Below are 20,579 nucleotides of genomic sequence, written 5' to 3'. Positions count from 1 at the left end.
GGCGTACCAGACGTTTTTCATTTTTATTGGGGAGGGGAGGGGGGCTGTGTAGGGGTATGTGTATATGTAGTGTTTTTTACTTTTTATTTTATTGTGTGGTAGTGTAGTGTAGTGTTTTTAGGGTACAGTCACACGGGCGGGGGGTTCACAGTCGTTTCTCGCTGGCAGTTTGAGCTGCGGCAGAAATTTTGCTGCACCTCAAACTTGCAGCCGGATACTTACTGTAATCCTCCGCCCATGTGAGTGTACCCTGTACGTTCACATTGGGGGGGGGGACATCCAGCTGTTGCAAAACTACAACTCCCAGCATGTACGGTCTATCAGTGCATGCTGGGAGTTGTAGTTTTGCAACAGCTGGAGGCACACTGGTTGTGAAACACCGAGTTTGGTAACAAACTCAGTGTTTTGCAACCAGTGTGCCTTCAGCTGTTGCAAAAGCTACAACCCCCAGCATGTACGGACAGCGGAAGGGCATGCTGGGTGTTGTAGTTATGCAACAGCTGGAGGCATACTACTTTGGCTGGGGATGCTGGGGATTGTAGTTATGCAACAGCTGGAGACACACTGGTTTGCTACTTAACTCAGTGTGCCTTCAGCTGTTGCAAAACTACAACTCTCAGCAGTCACCGACAGCCAACGGGCATGCTGGGAGTTGTAGTTATGCAACCACCAGATGCACCACTACAACTCCCAGCATGCACTTTAGCTGATTGTGCAAGCTGGGAGTTGTAGTTACACAACAGCTGAAGGTACACTTTTCCATAGAAAGAATGTGCCTCCAGCTGTTGCAAAACTACAAGTCCCAGCATGCCCATAAGGGCATGCTGGGAGTTGTGGTGGTCTGCCTCCTGCTGTTGCATAACTACAGCTCCCAGCATGCCCTTTTTGCATGCTGGGAGCTGTTGCTAAGCAACAGCAGGAGGCTGTCACTCACCTCCAACGATCCTCGCTGCACCAGGTCAGTCCCTCGTCGTCTCCGCCGCCGCCGCTGCTCCTGGGGCCCCGATCCCAACAGGGGCGCCGGGGATCGGGGTCCCCAGCACCCGGGGTGCACGTCCCGCACCCGCTCACGTCCTCCGGAAGAGGGGCGGAGCGGGTTGCGGGAGTGACACCCGCAGCAGGCGCCCTGATTGGTCGGCCGGTAATCCGGCCGACGAATCAGGGCGATCGTGAGGTGGCACCAGTGCCACCTCACCCCTGCAGGCTCTGGCTGTTCGGGGCCGTCTCTGACGGCCCCGATCAGCCAATAATTCCGGGTCACCGGGTCACTGGAGACCCGATTGACCCGGAATCCGCCGCAGATCGCTGGACTGAATTGTCCAGCGATCTGCGGCCATCGACGACATGGGGGGTCATAATGACCCCCCTGGGCGATATGCCCCGATGCCTGCTGAACGATTTCAGCAGGCATCGGGGACCAGCTCCGCTCCAGATGGTTGCGGGGGGCCGGTAAAACACATGACGTTCTCATACGTCATGTGTCCTTAAAGTGTAGCTCCCACCAAGTAATATATAATATAATCTGTCCCTACCTATTAGTAATCTAGCCCTAACCCCCTACCTGGCTTTAAAAAAAATTAAATCGCTTTAATAGAGCAGATTTAGTGCTTCTAAATCTGCTCTATAAAGCAGGGCAGGAAGCAGCGCGTCCCAGCAAGCGCAACGTCACTGATGCCTTGCTGGGCGCTTGCTTCCGCCCTCAGATCGTCTATGCAGCGCTTCTGTCGGGAGCGCGCATAGATGATCTGCCAATAGCACGGCAGGCAGCTCCGGGGTCTCCTCCTCCCTGTTTACCTGTGCATGTGCTATCCAGGGAGGAGGAGTAGAGGAGCATCGCCGGCCTGCCGTGCACGATAATACTGCCGAGACCCGGGACCGATTACAATAATGGTAGCTATTCTAAATAACTTACCCATCCGGAGGATCAGCGCAGCAATGAGTGCGAGCGCTGCCTCCGGACAGGGTAACGGGGGCGGGCGGGGCCGCGCGCGAGGCCAGTGGAGCTGGCCAATGCGCGTAGCCCCAGTTATCAGTGTGCTTGCTCTCGCCTGTTTGATTGACAGGCGGGAGCGAGCACAGCAGTGCCTGGATTTCGACTCATTGCCAGGCTGAAATGAGTCGAAATCCAGTAGTGACGTCACTGCTGAATGCATTCGGCCACTAGGAGGGCGACCCCTAGTGGCCGAATTTAAAAGTGATTTTAAACTTGTTTAAAATCACTTTTTTTTAATTAAAGTATATTAGAGATATGTTGTAGTACTTAAGTACTACAACATATCAATTTTTTTACTTCATGACAGTGCCCATTTAAGGACTCGGAAATGGAGACGTATGAGAACGTCATGTGTCCTTAAGGGGTTAAAATAAAGTCAAAAGTTTTTTTTAACAAAATAAGTATGTGAAACATTTTCCTCTTCTGACTGCCTCTGACTTTCTTAATTTTTTGTATATCCTGCTGTATGAGGAGTAATTTTTTGTGCTGTAATCTATAGTTTTTATCAGTACCACTTTTGCGTATATGTGACTTTTTACTGATATTTTATTCCTTTTTCTCTGTGATGTGATGTGACCATAAAACAGCAATTTTGCACTTTGGTATTTTTTTTTTATGTTTACGCTGGTCATCGTACGGGATCCATAATATCATATTTTAACAGTTCAGACATTTCCAAACAGGGAGATACTAAATATATGTCACGATGCCGGCTGGCAGGAGGTGGATCCTCTGTGCCAGAGAGGGATTGGCGTGGACCGTGCTAGTGGACCGGTTCTAAGTCACTACTGGTTTTCACCAGAGCCCGCCGCAAAGCGGGATGGTCTTGCTGCGGCGGTAGTGACCAGGTCGTATCCACTAGCAACGGCTCAACCTCTCTGACTGCTGAAGATAGGCGCGGTACAAGGGAGTAGACAGAAGCAAGGTCGGACGTAGCAGAAGGTCGGGGCAGGCAGCAAGGATCGTAGTCAGGGGCAACGGCAGGAGGTCTGGAACACAGGCTAGGAACAAACAAGGGAACGCTTTCACTAGGCACAAGGGCAACAAGATCCGGCGAGGGAGTGCAGGGGAAGTGAGGTATATATAAGGAGTGCACAGGTGAACACACTAATTAGAACCACTGCGCCAATCAGCGGCGCAGTGGCCCTTTAAATCGCAGAGACCCGGCGCGCGCGCGCCCTAGGGAGCGGGGCCGCGCGCGCCGGGACAGGACCGACGGAGAGCGAGTCAGGTACGGGAGCCGGGGTGCGCATCGCGAGCGGGCGCCACCCGCATCGCGAATCGCATCCCGGCTGGAGGCGGTACCGCAGCGCACCCGGTCAGTGGATCTGACCGGGGCGCTGCAGCAACGAGGATGAGGCGAGCGCTCCGGGGAGGAACGGGGACCCGGAGCGCTCGGCGTAACAATATATTTATTTATTTTTATTTGCAAAATGGGAAAAGAGTGATTTGAATTTTTATTGGGGGAGGGGCTTCTTCACATTTATAAAAAATTATTACTTTTTTATTGTTTTATTCATAGCAATCTATTGATAGCTATTACTGTTTGTTGGTTATATATCAGGAAAGACACTAGTAGCTTGTGATGATGCAAAATTATGTAGATTATTTATTTGGATAGGGGAAAGATAGAAGAGAGGACATATCAGAAAAAAACACTGAACTTCCTTCCTGTGAATGAACAAACAAGTTTGCAGGTATATACAACAACTGCACAGCGCCATCTACTGATCAAGTGCTATTAATACACAATGTAAAACACATGATTTTGCATTTCCCAACACTGTTTAGTGCTATGCATTGGCACAGCACTTATCAGTGATATCAACAATCAACTTGTATAGTCTGCCAGAAGACAGACCATTCAAGAGGATCACTGGATAGGCCCTGGAGAAGGTAAGCATAAGCAGACCTCTGGCCACCATCTTGACTCATCAGACCCTGGCGATCGAGATGCGGGTGGTCCGATGAGTGTCACAACACCCCTAATGCTTCAGATGCCGTGATCAGTATTGATCACAGCATCTGAAGGGTTAATGGCGGGCATCAGCATGATAGCTGATGTCTGCCACTAATGGTGGGTCCATGGCTGCTGATAGCAGCTGAGACCTGCAATTTATGAAGTGAGCACAGCTACTACATGAACGTCCTGTTGAGCCAACTATATGTACATACTGTGTCGTCAAAATGTAAAAAAATAGGCATTTTCTTAATATACTTTATTAAAAAAAAAAAATTTGGCCAAAGATATGAAAAGCTTGGTTAAAAAAAATGGCCACCAGGGGTCTCTGTCTCTTTCATTTTTGACATTCGACCCTGGTCAACTAGTCTGATCAGACTTAACAACAGCTAATATGGATTTATTTGACCCGGGGGATTTACTGACGAATGTTATCTCCTTGCTCTGCTCTTTCCTGGCTTTACTAAACTCAGCAGTGGCAACTAAACTATGTTAGAAAGAGACAAGGGCCAGACATCTGCATCTGTGATTTTCAGGCACACTGACCACCAATATAAGGTGCTAGATCAATGAATTGTTTTTATGCACACATATGTTTCTCTATGGGCATGTACTGTGGACATATTATGTTCCATGTGACAAGGGAGAGGGAGGCCGGAGAGAAAGGAGCAAGTTGTCATTCTCTAAAGCAGTGGTCTCCAAACTGTGGCTTTCCAGATGTTGCAAAACTACAACTCCCAGCATGCCTGGACACAGGGCTGTAGCTCAGGTGATCACCTCAGGTGCGCTGTTGCAAGGGGCGCAGCGGTCACGGCTGCATTGGCCCTGGCCGCTGCACCTGCTTACACAGGAAGTCAAGCACATTACACCGAGACATTGATTCCCAACTGGGGTGCCAGGACACTCTGGTGGGAAATATGGCACTAACATTTTTTGATTTCCATGTCCAGGGTGAGCACCCGTGAGTCACAGGCGTGCAGGCCAGGCGGGAGAGAAGTCTGTGTGGTGTCCCGGTACAGTATTGCAAACAGTTCCTAGTGTAGAGTTCCCCAAAGTCAGAGTAACTACGTTCAGGTAGGGTTCCTCAGGTGGGACAGACCCTAGTCGCCTCTCCTAAAGTCTAACTTTAATGTTAGTATATGTATATACTTCATAATTATACCTAGATTTTATAGGAATGTATAGTACTTACCTTGTTCAGTGTCGCAGGACCTTCGTTCATTTGACCATGCGCATAACCTCTATGGTATGTTGTAGGACCTTAGGAGGTCCTTGGGTCACATGTTACCCACAAATCTCTGTAATGGTGATTGACATCAGTATGGACCAATTAGCGTTAGTCCACCCCCTGCCCATATAAGGGAACTGCATCCAATTATCGCTCTCTTGGGTTGCTGCTCTCGTGGATGCCGGACTAACAGGCTAGGCCTCAAAACCTCTAGCATCAGCAGAACCAAAATCGTGAGTTCAAATCTAAATCCCTGCTAATGCTAGCGTGACTACTGGACTGCAACTAATCCCCTAAATGCAGTGGAACAACGTGATATACTAAGAGACTCTAAATGCTAAAGTCCAAACCTCTGTCATTCTCCAAGGAAAGCTGTTGTTATGCTTAAAGACTGTTATGTTAATGAAGCTTGCAGAAAACCTTCAGTAAAAGTTAACACTGTTTCAGAAAACTCTCCGGTTGTGGACAATCTAATATTATCTACCTCAAATCTATTATCATCTACCTCCCTATCGTTCCTGGGAAGGGCGGCGGTAGGAAAAGCTTTATTGAGGAGCCCTCACCCTGGTGTCACGAATACTAAGGGTTAACAAGCACCCTTTGCTTACCGCACAGCTACACTCCCCATACCCTACACTCCCAAGCTATCACATCTGTGTGCAGTGCCGGGACGGGTGATGCTGCAGCTCCAATCCTCGTGTATCTCCTGTGGAGCAGCTCTGGACTCTGGATTCTCCCTGGTCCCTCAGCTGAATGATGTGGATGGAGGGGAGGAGCAGGGGCAGCGCTGACAGAGGCCTACCCAGCTTAAGGTACTGAATCCCCTCCCTTCTGTCACCCCTCTACACCGCTTGTCACCCCTGTACATCCCTTTGTCACCCCTGTACACCTCTCTACACCCCTTTGTCACCCCTGTACGCCCCTCTTTCACCCATGTACACCCCTCTACATCTCTCACATCTCTACACCCCTCTGACACTCCTGTACACCATTCTGACACCCATGTGCACCCCATCTGTTTCCCCTCTGTCTCCCAATTACACCCCTCTTTCTGTCACCCATATGTTCACCTCACTGTCACCTATGTACACCCTTCTGTTATTTCTCTACACCTATTCACCCCTGCACTCCTCTACACCTGTAAAAGGGATGAAACCGGGGCCAAGCTACCTACCTACAGGGAGTCCTACATATAGCCAGGGGTGTTGCTAGGCCTCCAAAAGATCCGGGGCACGGGCCATGGGTGGGGCCACAAAAGAGGAGGGGCAATGGGGCGGGCCACTCAATGGGTGGGGCCACTCTGGAGTATAATACAGGATATAACTCAGGATCAGTACAGGATAAGTAATATATGTACACAGTGATCTCACCAGCAGAATAGTGAGTACAGCTCTGGAGTATAATACAGGATATAACTCAGGATCAGTACAGGATAAGTAATGTAATGTATGTACACAGTGACCTCACCAGCAGAATAGCGAGTGCAGCTTTGGAGTATAATACAGGATATAACTCAGGATCAGTACAGGATAAGTAATGTAATGTATGTACACAGTGACCTCACCAGCAGAATAGTGAGTACAGCTCTGGAGTATAATACAGGATATAACACAGGATCAGGAGGATGACTGGAACACACAGGAAGACGGAAGGTAATGATTGCGCTGCCAGGACAGAGGACCGGAAAGGCCAGGTAAGCAGAACTAGTTTATTTTCACACAACGCGTTTCTGGATCGGGTTGATCCTTTCGTCAGGTGTGCTGCGCTGTACGCCTGACGAAAGGATCAACCGATCCAGAAACGCATTGTGTGAAAATAAACTAGTTCTGCTTACCTGGCCTTTCCGGTCCTCTGTCCTGGCAGCGCGATCATTACCTTCCGTCTTCCTGTGTGTTCCAGTCGTCCTCCTGATTGTTCACGCCGTGCCTCGGCGTGTGAAGGATCGCTGCAGCTGTGTCCCCTGGGATCTTATATACCTACCTGAGTGTTGTGCCTGCCTTGCACAACCACCAAGGTTAGCGCATATTGATCCATTATCCTGTTTAACACCTAAACTGTTCTACACATCGGAGCGCTCTTTGTTCTCTATTTGTTCTAGTGTTTAATTGGTATAACACAGGATCAGTACAGGATAAGTAATGTACTGTATGTACACAGTGACCTAACCAGCAGAATAGTGAGTACAGCTCTGGAGTATATAATACAGGATATAACACCGGATTAGTACAGGATTAGTAATGGATTGTATGTACACAGTGACCTAACCAGCAGAATAGTGAGTACAGCTCTGGAGTATATAATACAGGATATAACACCGGATTAGTACAGGATTAGTAATGGATTGTATGTACACAGTGACCTAACCAGCAGAATAGTGAGTACAGCTCTGGAGTATATAATACAGGATATAACACAGGATCAGTACAGGATAAGTAATGAACTGTATGTACACAGTGAGTCCACCAGCAGAATAATGATTACAGCTCCAGAGTTGCAGTCATTGTTCTGCTGTTAGGGTCACTATATGAAATTACATTACTTACTCTGTATGTACATGGATTTACATTATTGTCTACACTATATACTAGTATTCCCCAACTAGGGTGCCTCCAGCTGTTGCAAAACTACAACTCTCAGCATGCCCAGACAGCCATTGGGCCTCTGGGTATGTTGAGAGTTGTAGTTTTTGCTACATCTGGCACCCTGGTTGGGGAACACTGTCTTTGAAGTTACAGATGGAGTAAATATGGTGGTAACTTTTAAGGCAGTGTTCCCCAACCAATGTGCCTCAAGCTTTTGCAAAACTACAGCTTTCAGCATGCCCTCTGGCTATCTGGGCATGCTGGGAGTTGTATTTTTTTCCGACATCTGCAGATACCCTGGTTAGGAAACACTGCTTTAGAAGTTACAGACTGAGTAAAGATGGCGGTGATGAGATGCAGATATGCCCTGGTGTGTAAAGTACCATGTACCTGTACCTCATCACCACCATATTTACTCCATCTGTAACTTCTAAGACAGTGTTCCCCAACCAGAATGCTTCCAGACTTAGAAAAAAATGCAACTCCCAGCATGCCCAGACAGCCTTTGGCTATCTGGGCATGCTGGGAGTTGTAGTTTTGCTACACCTGGAAGCACACATGTTGTGGAACACTGGCTAAGAGGTTACAGTGAGAAAGAAGGTTGTGACACCAGCTACAGTGCTGCTGGCTGCGGCAGTGAGATACCTGGTGTCCTTATGTGTGATGCCTGGAGACCTGGTGTCCTGCATGCCACAGTTGCTGTTGGCACAGGGGCCCCAAATGATTTGACCGAGGGACGCCCCTGCATATAGCCAACATTAAAAAAATTATTCGGTAAGGGTGTCCTAATTTGTTTTTTTTCAAGGGGTGCCCCAAGCCGTTGGCTGCCCAGGCATGCTGGAAGTTGTAGTTTTACAAGATCTGGAAGACTACAGTATGGAGACCTCTGCTCCAAAGGAATGCGCACAGCCACCATCAAAACTTAAGGGATAAGAAAATAAGGTACTTTACAACAACAAAAAATGCATATTATTGTGCAGAATCGTTTTAGGGCTAATAACTACACCAGCTGGAGCATTTTTGGAGATTTGGACAGTAGCACTACTGCTTTCCACTAGAGGTGGCAGCAGAGAACAGAAAGTAAGTGTATATAGGCTTATTTATAAGCTTTTATTCTTGGATTACATGGATCACCATGTGCTGAATTCTTCATGAAGTGACTATAATGCAATAACTATCTTAGTTTATATAGGGGCTATTTGTTGATTTTTTTGGCCTCCACAGGCCTCGGGGGGTCCGAGCGCATGCCGTCTACTGGTGCCATCCTCACTGAGAGGACCCGGTCCCGTCCCGGTGCTCGGACCCCCGCTACTTATCCCCTATCCTGTGGAGGCCAAAAAATCAATACATAGCGCCTTTGAAAAAAAAATTCAAAAAGTTATTCCAAAAAGCAGTTGTTGCATTATAGTCACTTCATGAAGAATTCAGCACATGGTGATCCATGTAATCCCTGAATAAAAGCTTATAAATAAACCTTTGACACGTTTGTTCGCAGGCTCACAGGGTAATACTATGGGGCAGACCTGCAATGCTTAAATTAACATTGTTAAACAGCTGACTGAATTAATACATGCAAATTATTTTGGAGTACCATGTGACCTGTATGACAGATTTACATGTCACGATTAATAATGCCTGCATGGCTCAGGACTGCGTGATAGTGCCACCTTCTGGCCATTGCTGGTAAAGTTCTACCAATAAAAGAGCATAGTACAGTACTGTAATGGAAAAAACAAGTAAGCAAACCATGTACAGCCTATATTTTGCAGCAAGCTGTCTACAGTCAGGCAAAGGCTGTCCAGGCATGCTGAGAGTTGTAGTTTTGCAACATCTGTAGGCACATTGGGGGAGATTTATCAAAACCTGTGCAGAGGAAGAGTGGTGCAGTTGCCCATAGCAACCAATCAGATTGCTTCTTTCGTTTTCCACAGGCCTCTTTAGAGGCCTGTGGAAAACGAAAGAAGCAATCTGATTGGTTGCTATGGGCAACTGCACCACTCTTCCTCTGCACAGGTTTTGATAAATCTCCCCCATTGTTGGGAAACAATGCCCTAAGGCTACGTACAAAAACACCACGTGTGCAGGTATGTTGCCGTTTTTTTTCTAGTGGTTTTATTTTCCCCACAAGAATGGCAAACAAAATTTGTGTTAAAAAATGCATCCGCTAGGTTTTTATTATTTGGGGTTTTATCCCCTGTGTTTTTCTCATTACAAATCATGTGATTCTTTCATCATATGACTTAAGGATTTTAAAGGAGAATTGGTGTGGGGGGGGGGGGGGGAACACCAGAAAAATGCTAACATACATGCACGCATGGTGTTTTTCCTAGCTTTTTTTTTTTTTTTCCACCTTTAGGGTACGGTCCCACGTAGCGCTTACTCGGTGTATTTCACACTGCGAAAAATGTGTTGCGCCTCTGGAAATACGCTGTGTAATTTCAGGGAGGTTTAGGGGCGGTGCCACGCACCAGTGTGACGGTGACCTCAGCCATCAGGTAGCCCTGTGTGTATGCTCATTGCCGAGTACGCAACGTTTTACACGTTTCACATTGTTTGCATCGTGAAATACGCTGTGTTAGCGCTACGCAGGACCGTACCCTTAGGGTAGGGTTAAACATGCCGTATTTTGCTGCATATTTTCTGCAGCTGATTTTGCTTCCCATTGACTTTTAATGGGTAGGAAAATATGCAGCAAAATACAGCACCTAAAGGTTGAAAGTTTAAAGGGGTTATCTAGGAATAGAAACAGAGAGAATTTCTTTCAAAAACAGCTCCATGTCTGTCCCCAGGTTGGGTGTGGTATTACAACTTGGCTCTATTTACTTCAGAACTACACCCAACCTGGAGACAGACAGGGAGTGTTTTTTTTTTTTTTAAAGAAGTTATCTCTGTTTTTCTATTCCTGGATAACCCCTTTAAGGAATTCTTACCTGCAGTATGAATGGGATCCCAAACCCTTGTGCACAAAGTCTTCCTGTGTGCCGATATGAATCTCTCGGTGAAGAACATCAGAATCCCACTTCAGACAGCTGTGGCCTGACCGACTTTTCTTCTCCATACCTCGATATTCTGATGCATTGCCATAACTGTAGCAGCCCTGCTTTGGATCTATAGGACACAACAGGCAATGATCAAAAAGAAGCTGGAATGTTTTATTCAGGTAGGTTACTGACGTTACTGACATGTTATTCCTAAAGGAACTGCATGAATAAAATGACACCTAGGCCTGACCATTCTCCAGTTAGGTTGTGTCACTACGCAATTTGACACTGTCCAATCAGTGTTGACTGTTGAGTGTTGACAGAGTGTTTATAGACACACCCCACTGACTCCCACCTATCATTTTATACATAGTTTTCCAGGAGGAGTAACAGAGGAATAGTGAAGTATGGAGTTCAAAGAAAAGATGTTTAGGCATTGTTAATTGATGGGGAAGTATTTATCATGATAAGTAAAGCAAGGTGTCGGCTCACGTGGTAAAGTTTCAACAACTTTATTGATTGCATACACAAATAATAAAATCCATAATGATGCAGTAAAATAACTAATGTGTTTCGAACTAAAAAGTCTTAGTCATAGACTATGAGAATACTGGGGGAGATTTATAAAAAAAACCTGTCCAGAGGAAAAGTTGCCCAGTTGCCCATAGCAACCAATCAGATCGCTTCTTTAATTTTTAACAAGGTCTCTGCAAAATGAAAGAAGCGATCTGATTGGTTGCTAAGGGCAACTGGGCAACTTTTCCTCTGCACAGGTTTTGATAAATCTCCCCCATTGTGTACAAAACGTGTTATTCATTTTGCTGGATCATTATGGATTTTATTATTTTTGTATGCATAGTTTGTAAGGTTGAAAAAAGACAAGAGTTCATCGAGTTCAACTGAAGAGCCTACTGTGACAGAAAAAAATCCTTCCCAACTCTAATATCGCATCAGAATAAATCTCTGAATCAATGTTCTATCCTCATAAATCTAGTATCTATAACCTGTAATATTATATTTTTCTATAAAACATCCAGACCCCCTTCAAATTGTTTGAGTCAGACATCACAACATCATGCAGCAGAGAGTTCCATAGTCTCACTGCTCTTACAGTAAAGAATCCCGATCTGTGATGATGGTAAAACCTTCTTTCCTCTAGACATAGAGGATGCCCCTTGTCATGGTTATCAGCCTAGGTATAAAAAGATCACTAGAAAGATCTCTGTACTGTTCATTCATATATTTGTACACTGTGATCAGATCGCCCCTAAGACGTCATTTCTCCAAACTAAATAACCCCAAGTTTGATAACCCGTCTTGGTCCTGTAATCCTCCCATTCCATTATTATCTTTGTCGCCCTCCTCTGCACCCTCTCCAGTTCAGCCATGTCCTTCTTATATACAGGGGTTAAAAATTGGACACAATACTCCACATGTGGTCTGACTAATGACTAATGCGATCAATAAAGTTGTTGGACTCTTACCACGTGAGCTGGCACCTTTTGTTTCCTTGCAATTTGGACGTGGTGTGCTTTGCCTGACCATGCCCCAAGGCCGGAAGTGAAACATTTTGTAGGTGTGGGGGTATTATTCTGGACTATTTATTAAAATAGACACATCTAAGGAGCAGAAGCTTCAGTAAAGCTGGAGTTGGGCTGATTTGTCTTTGTGAAGGGTGCACAAATTAAGCAAAGTACAAGGTTATCCTGGAAGAACAACTGCATCCTTCTGACAATGTTCCTTAAGTCTTGGAATTGTTTTTTCCAAGAGTACAATGCTCCATGCCACACAGCCAGGACAACGAAGGTATAGATGGAGGACCACCAGATCAAGACCCTGTCATAGCCGGCCTGATCTCCAGACCTGAACCTTATTGTAAACGTCTGGAATTTGATCAAGACGAAGATGGACTGTCACAAGCCATTAAACAAAGCTGAGCTACTTGAAATTTTTGTCACCCAACAGCAATGTGACAGACTGGTGGAGAACATGCCAAGATGCATAAAAGCTAAGATTAAAGAGGTATTCCAGGAATATGGTACAGGGGCTGTTAAGTTAGTGTAGTTCATAATATAGTGTCTGTACCTGTGTTTGATGACTGGCTTTGCAATTCTTATGTGATCTTTGCCCCATTGTTTATTGGGGCGTGCAAATTGAGTGTCGTCTCAGGTTTTCCCAGGTTGTAGTGTGGCCCGAGACATTATATCATTAGGCAGGTGTTGAAAGGGAGCCTGTCTGCCTCAATGGGTGGAGCGACCACTGTGTGGGAGGGAGATCAGTCTTTACAGGGCGGCAGGGAATTGTCCCTGGTGTGTATCAATGGGTGGGGTAGCTGATGTGTGGGAGTGAGAAAAGTGACCTCACACTTACAAACATGGGATCCTGGGACTTGTAGTTGGAGGGAGGGAACGCCAACAGAAAATAACCATTTCAAAGAAAGAAAATTAGGGATATTCCACCAAAACATTAAGATTTTGTTGTTAAAGAGTACCTGTCACCAAACAAAATGTTTAATATATTGTTCCCTATGTAATTATAAGACACTTTGCTATTTACTTGCGGTTAAAATTCTCAACCTTGATATGTTTTTAATAGGTGGCTCTGTTATGTCAAATAATGAGTTTGGTCTCCTCCTGACCTTGCAGGAGACCAAACTCAGGAAGTGCATGTGGGGCATGGCGAGGCACAGCTCTCACAGGCTTCAGTGAGAGCTCATAAAATGTGAACAAGGGGAAAGGTATAATACACAGCCTTTTAAGGCTCTGATATTTTTGTTAAAGGCAGGAGGGGTGTAAGGAGTAGTTAGGGAATATAATCTGAGTTAGATTAGAAAATATGGTTTGATGACAGGTGATCTTTAAAAAATAAGTATGATTTTTTTTTTTTTTCATTTTTGCATTATTTGAGGCCTGAAAACAATGTATCCATTTTGGTTATTTTGACCAATTGTTATTTTCCACCAATACTGTGAATGAAAATATTTTTTAGCGGGATTTGGGAGTAATGTTGTATGCAGTTTATAGAATAAAACAAAACTGTTCATTATACTCAAACACATACTGTACCTACACATTGTATAACCAAAGAAACTGGTAAGTTTTTTCCAGAGCTGTAATATATATATATATATATATATATATATATATATATATATATATGACAGTCTTATTGGTCTTATTGGAATACACAGTCAAAATGCTGCATCTGTACATATTGTTTCTTTACACACCTTATAACTAACATAAGCAATTTTGTAAAGACGTGTCCATCTATATAGTGGCTGAATTAGACCACAGAGTGTTGTTATCTACATTATCCCTTATGCAAATCACCTGCCATTCAAGGTATGGCATCTGCTGTAAAAACCTGGGAGTCAGGCTAAAAATGAAATGATTGTAGTTGGAACAATATGTGCTGAGCCACCAGAGCAAAGTTGGAGATTCATGATAACCCAGAGGATGAATAATAACTGACAGATTCGCTTCAGCTAATTGAGCATCAAATGTAGAAGAATAATAGACAATTTGGGTAGAAAAAGTGCTGCGCAGTGAGAGCTTGTCAGGTCCTGACACCTGGTTTCACCATTTCTAAATCAAAATTTGTAGAATAACTTACTGTGTTACTTTATTTTATTGGACGGAGTTAAATAATTGGAAGAAAGGTGGTACACGGTGTCTCCAATATTGACTGAATAGAACCACCTCCAGTAATAGAGATATTGTTCAAGAAATCTCATCAGTCTGGGATATAAAATGAAGGGCTTGGTTCTCTTGGCTTTTTTTATGTCTTAAAGGGGTACTCCGCCAGAAAACAATCCAATGGATAGTGGATAAGATGCCTGACCACGAGGGTCTGTCCTTTTCAGGAACTGTCCAGAGTAGAAGCAAATCCCCATAGTAAACCTCTCCTGCTCCGGACAGTTCCTGACATGGACAGAGGTGTCAGCAGAGAGCACTGTATTATACAGCAGCTGATAAGTACTGGAAGGAGTAAGATTTTTAAATAGAAGTAATTAAAAAATCGGTTTAACTTTCTGGCACCAGTTGATTTTAAAAAAAATGTATGGAAGCAAAATTAGGTGGTTTTGTTTGGGTATAGCATTATTTAGGTCTTGTATGATGGTATTATTGGGTACTGTATAGCGGTGAAATCTGGACATTTATGCACAGTACAAGATATTTTGATGGACTAATTTAGGCTCTATTCAGTGCTTGAGAATTTGTGATAGGTATACATCTGGATTCTCCCATTGTTTTTTGCCTCCACTGGAAAGCTGTAAATAAAGTAAAAGCTGTATGCCACTGCAAAAATTACTTTCACTGTATATCTATATAGCCTGCAAAAACTCTTCTATAGAGCAAAAGTGTGTTATTCTAATGCCTACCAGCCTGGTGGATGCCAAAAGTACACCATTTGGCATACGCCAGGTGAATGGGACCCTGTGGAGTTTTACTGGTGTATACACTGTAGCTAATTTACAAACATAATATAAACACAGCCTTACGATAAAGAAGGCAAAAAAAACTCAAGCAATTTGGCATATACTGCTTTCATATACTGCATACTGCCATCACACATAGGAGCTCTGAATATTCTTCTTTATCTAGTTTTTTTTTTAGATGTGGGTGGTCCTAAACCCTTTATATTGGTTTATAAGTCAACATACACAGGCCTTGTATTGCAACCTTTGGTGGATTGAAGGGTTGATATAAAATGAAAGATTGAGGAATGCGTTACTGGCCCCATGTCTCTCATATTCCCCTTATGGTATCAAGGTGAGTGAATGTTTTTTGTCTTACCTATATTACAGTATTTGCCAACAAATCTTCCCCTGCAGCTACATACTGGATTGTTAGTAGCGATCATCAGACGACAGGCTCCACCATTGAGACATGGATTCACTGAGCAAGCTAAAGACAAAAACACACTGTCAATTAATCTGGTTCTATAGTATAGAATCCACACAAAACAGTGTTTGGCATAGCAATGAAGTGAAAGAGCAATATAACACCCTAACAGGGGTTAACAGCCACATACACACAACACACAACAAAAACACATTTAACTTCACAAACAGTCGAGGGTGCTCAGCTAATATAGACAGCAATGTCCGCACATTCAAATGCAGGGAAGTGAGAAAAGTGGCACTTACCAAATCAGATGCAAAGGTGTTAGTTTATGCAAGGAATGGGCAAAAAAGCACGGACCTCCAGCTGCTCCACTTGAGAGGTGAAAAATGCGTAAAACTTGACTTTTAATCCATCAGGTTAAAAACATAGGATATCCATGGACATACGACACACAAAGAATAAGAAACTGACGCATTTGGGCTTGAAACGCATCGGTTTCTTATTCTTTGTGTGTCGTATGTCCATGGATATCCTATCTTTTTAACCTGAGGGATTAAAAGTCAAGTTTTACGCATTTTTCCCCTCTCAAGTGGAGCAGCTAGAGGTCCGTGCTTTTTTGCCCATTCCTTGTCCATTCCATTCCGGGACCCAGCCCGCTGTTTGCCTGCCCTGCTCTCCGCACCTTACAGGACTTCTGATCTTCCAGCATCGCAGAGTGGTGAGCTGAAATTATTCTTCTTCCTTTTTCTCCGTTAGTTTATGCAACATGAAGTGCAAAAAACAGATAGTTATGGACTAGACTGGTCTGAGGAAGTCTACCTAGTACATGAAACAGCTGTCACCATTCTGCGTTCCTTGATGACTGTGTCTCCCTGCTTTTATCGACATGTTTTTTGCACTGTACGTTGAATAAACAAACACAGAAGTGCCACGTTCCTCTGTTCCCTGACGATGAATAAAGTATCACTGCTTTTTTGAAACAGTGCTTCACTTGTCCATGGGTTACATCTGTAATTGAAGCTCAATTCTACTTAAGTGAATGGGGCTGAGCAATACCAGGTGCAAACTATGGACAGGTGTAGTGATGTTAAAAGCAGACTAATTATTCTAATCTTGAACCACTTCCTTAGACTGGTTTTACATGGAACCTAAAAAAAAAAAAAAAAAATGGGATGATTTCTACATTTTCTGTGTTTTGGTAAGTACACCCCGAAGTGGATATGTCCAAGTTAGGCCTAATTATCCATTTTCCCTCCCCTGGGTCATGCGACTCATTACAAGATTTTAGGTGTGAATGGGGAGCAGGTGTCTGTAATTTGGTTTTATCTAGAGATGAGTGAATTTTTGAAAAATTAGATTCGGCAAATTTGCCGAATTTTTCTAAAATATTAGTTTCGGTCTGAATTTATTTGCGGTTAATCGCTATTAAAAATGTCTATTTCTGGGCTACAGAGAGCCTCAATAGGGGTGTAGAACACTTTGCCTTGCTGTAACACGCATAGGGTGTGTGCTGGGTTAGTGAAATAATAATGTTATTCAATATGACATGCCTGGAGGTGGTGGCCGCATGAGGAGACCATATAGTAGCTGAATGACACAGCGTGGAGGTGGTGGCATCATGAGGAGACCATATAGTGGCTGAATGACACAGCCTGGAGTTGGCAGCAGCAGGAGGAGATCATAGAGTGGCTGAATGACACAGCATGTGGGTGGTGGCAGCATGAGGAGACCATATAGTGGCTGAATGACACAGCCTGGAAATGGCGACAGCATGAGAAGACCATATAGTGGCTGAATGACCCAGCATAGAGGTGTCGGAAGCATGAGGAGACCATATAGTGCCTGATTGACACAGCGTGGAGATGGCAGCAGCATGAGGAGACCATATAGTGGCTGAATGACACAGCGTGGAGGTGGCAGCAGCATGAGGAGACCTTATAGTGCCTGAATGACACAGCGTGGAGGTGGCAGCAGCATGAGGAGAACATATAGTGGCTGAATGACACAGTGTGGAGGTGGTGTCAGCATGAAGAGACCATATAATGCATGAATGACACAGTGTGGAGGTGGCGGCAGCATGAGGAGACCATATAATGCATGAATGACACAGCATAGAGGTGGCGGCATTAGGAGACCACATAGTGGCTGAATGATACAGCCTGGAGTTGGCGGCAGCATATAGTGGCTGAATGACACAGCCTGGAGTTGGCGGCAGCATGAGGAGACCATATAGAGCCTAAATGACACAGCATGGAGGTGGCGGCAGCATGAGGAGACCATATAGTGGCTAAATGACCCAGCGTGAAGGTGGCGGCAGCATGAGGAGACCATATAGTGGCTGAATAACACAGCGTGGAGGTGGCAGCAGCATGAGGAGGCCATATAGTAGCTGAATGACGCAGCGTGGAGGTGGCAGCAGCATAAAGTGGCTGAATAACACAGCCTGGAGGTGGCGGCAGCCTTAGGAGAACATATTATGCCTGAATGACACAGCATGGAGGTGGTGGCCGCATGAGGAGACCATATAGTGGCTGAATGACACAGCATGGAGGAGGCGGCAGTATGAGGAGACAATATAGTGCCTGAATGACACAGCGTGGAGGTGGCGGCAGCATGAGAAGACCATATAGTGCCTGAATGACACAGCATGGAGGTGGCGGCAGCATGAGAAGACCATATAGTGCCTGAATGACACAGCGTGGAGTTGGTCGCCGCATATAGTGGCTGAATGACACAGCGTGAAGTTGGCAGCAGCATGAGGAGAACATATAGTGGCTGAATGCCACAGCCTGGAGGTGGCAGAAGCATGAGGAGACCATATAGTGGCTGAATGCCACAGCCTGGAGTTGGCGGCAGCATGGGGAGACTAAATAGTGGCTTAATGACACAGCCTGGAGTTGGCGGCAGCATGAGGAGAACATATGGTGGCAAATTGAGACACCCTGGAGCTGGCATCCGCATGAGGAGATCATATGGTGGCAGTATGAGACAGCTTGGAGCTGGCATCAGCATGAGGAGAACAAATGGTGGCAGTATGAGACAGCTTGGAGCTGGCATCAGCATGAGGAGAACATATGGTGGCAGCATGGGACACCCTGGAGCTGGCATGCGCATGAGGAGATCATATGGTGGCAGTATGAGACAGCTTGGAGCTGGCATCAGCATGAGGAGAACAAATGGTGGCAGTATGAGACAGCTTGGAGCTGGCATCAGCATGAGGAGAACATATGGTGGCAGTATGAGACAGCTTGGTGCTGGCATCAGCATGAGGAGAACATATGGTGGAAGCAGCAGCATCAGGAGTCCTGAAAGTGACCCGGTGGTGCGGTGGGTGGCAATACCAGTACCCGGTGACGAAGGTGGGTGAAAAAAGGAGAACTTGGCATCAGATGTGTGGCATCAGGCGGGTGGCAGGATCAGAATAGTAGTTACAGTAATGCAGGTAGGCAGAAGAAAACGGTCTCTTTTGTAAAAGTGTTAGTGTGCACAAGTAAGTATTGATGCATTACATAAAACATAACTTTTCATAATATGCTTTGGATAAAATATATGGACCCAAAAATTATTTTTTAAATCAAACAAAAGGAAAGGTGTGCAAAAAACACCATGTGCCACCTACACCACCAAGTATTGATGTGATGCAAAGACCTCTAAAAGGTGGAAGGGAACAACATATGGTCCATTGTACCTGGTGGGGGCTAAAAACTTCCCCTGTAAGGCCCTACTCTCGCATTATTAATTCCGTTCTTGGTAAGTGTTACTCGCCCTAAAAAGGATGGCCCCACACAGGAACCTCTCCCTATTTCCACCTACACATACTGACATTTCCCATGGATTTTAAGTGGAAATAGGTATTGTTTCCTCTGTGGGGACGACCTTTTTAAGACGAGTAACACTTTCCTCTCATAGGTGGAAGGGAACAACGTATTGTCCACTGTAACTGGTGAGGGTAAAAACTTCCCCAGTAAGGCCCTACTCTTGTATTATTATTTCCTTCTTGGAAAGTGTTACTCACCCTAAAAAGGGTGGCCCCACACAGGAAACTCTGTCTATATCCCCCTAAAAACCCTGCGAAATGGCAGTGTTTGAAGGGGAAAATAGGGAGAGGTTCCTGTGTGGGGCTGCCCTTTTTAGGGCGAGTAACACTTGACAAGAAGGGAATTAATAATACAAGAGTAGGGCCTTACAGGGGAATTTTTTTACCCCCCCAAGTTACAGTGGACCATACGTTGTTCCCTTCCACCTTTTAGAGGTCTTTGCATCACATCAATACTTGGTGGTGTAGGTGGAACATGGTGTTTTTTGCACACCATTCCTTTTGTTTGAATAAAAAATTTTGGCTACATATATTTTATCCTAAAAATATTATTAAAAGTTAAGTTTTAAGTAATGCATATCCTCAATACTTACTTGTGGTCTGATGGTGATGAATGTCTGTAACTGGGGAGCAGCACCTTAAATATGTTTAGCACTATCCATATTTATGAAGTGTTGGTGTGGCACCATGGTCAATCTACTCTGATGCATCAGGCATTGGTGGGTGGAAATCCTGGCTAATCCATACCTGATTCATCTTCACAAAGGTCAGTCTCTCCACATTTTTCGTGGACAGACGAGTTCTACTTGGGGTGACTATGGCCCCCGCCGGACTAAACACCTGCTCAGATGGCACATTACAGGCCGGGCAGCTTTTCCAGGGCAAACTCTGCTAGTTGTGGCCACAAATCAAGTTCAGCTGCCCAGAAGTCCAGCGGATCTTCAAGGTGTGTTGGCAAGGTCATGTCAAGGTATGCCACTACCGGCTGGTTCAGGTCCTGCTCCAGGTCTAAAACATGTAAAAAAAAGAAAATGGCAGCAGCACACTTGGTCAACAAAATGGAGGCTCTTAGCGCACTTTTTTGATCAAAAACGTGTCCCCCCATCCACCACGCGGAGGTGGCCTCATATCGGATGGGACCCTAACACTCACTCACCTCTGTTGGGCA

General features: G+C 45.0%; 1 protein-coding gene and 1 long non-coding RNA gene across 3 annotated transcripts in view; one reads left to right on the top strand and one right to left on the bottom strand.

The window, feature by feature from the left end:
• HGFAC (HGF activator) overlaps nucleotides 1–20,579 on the bottom strand; it is a 95,557-nt gene that overhangs the window by 18,689 nt on the left and 56,289 nt on the right. For both annotated transcript variants that reach the window (XM_056555027.1, XM_056555028.1), the window contains exons 8-9: nucleotides 15,544–15,654; nucleotides 10,694–10,871 (exon numbers count right to left, since the gene is read on the bottom strand). In XM_056555027.1, coding sequence (XP_056411002.1) covers nucleotides 10,694–10,871; nucleotides 15,544–15,654 — 289 coding nt within the window. The remainder of the gene's footprint in view (nucleotides 1–10,693; nucleotides 10,872–15,543; nucleotides 15,655–20,579) is intronic.
• Nucleotides 9,813–20,579, top strand: part of LOC130352999 (uncharacterized) — a 67,938-nt gene continuing 57,171 nt past the window's right edge. The window contains exons 1-2 of the long non-coding RNA XR_008888433.1: nucleotides 9,813–9,847; nucleotides 15,364–15,519. This is a non-coding gene — a long non-coding RNA (uncharacterized LOC130352999). The remainder of the gene's footprint in view (nucleotides 9,848–15,363; nucleotides 15,520–20,579) is intronic.

The sequence above is a fragment of the Hyla sarda genome, chromosome 1, assembly GCF_029499605.1.
Source record: "Hyla sarda isolate aHylSar1 chromosome 1, aHylSar1.hap1, whole genome shotgun sequence".
In the NCBI taxonomy this organism is placed as follows: Eukaryota; Metazoa; Chordata; class Amphibia; order Anura; family Hylidae; genus Hyla; species Hyla sarda.
The sequence above is the reverse complement of the archived record's forward strand: the minus strand, read 5'-3'. Positions and strand labels throughout refer to the sequence as shown.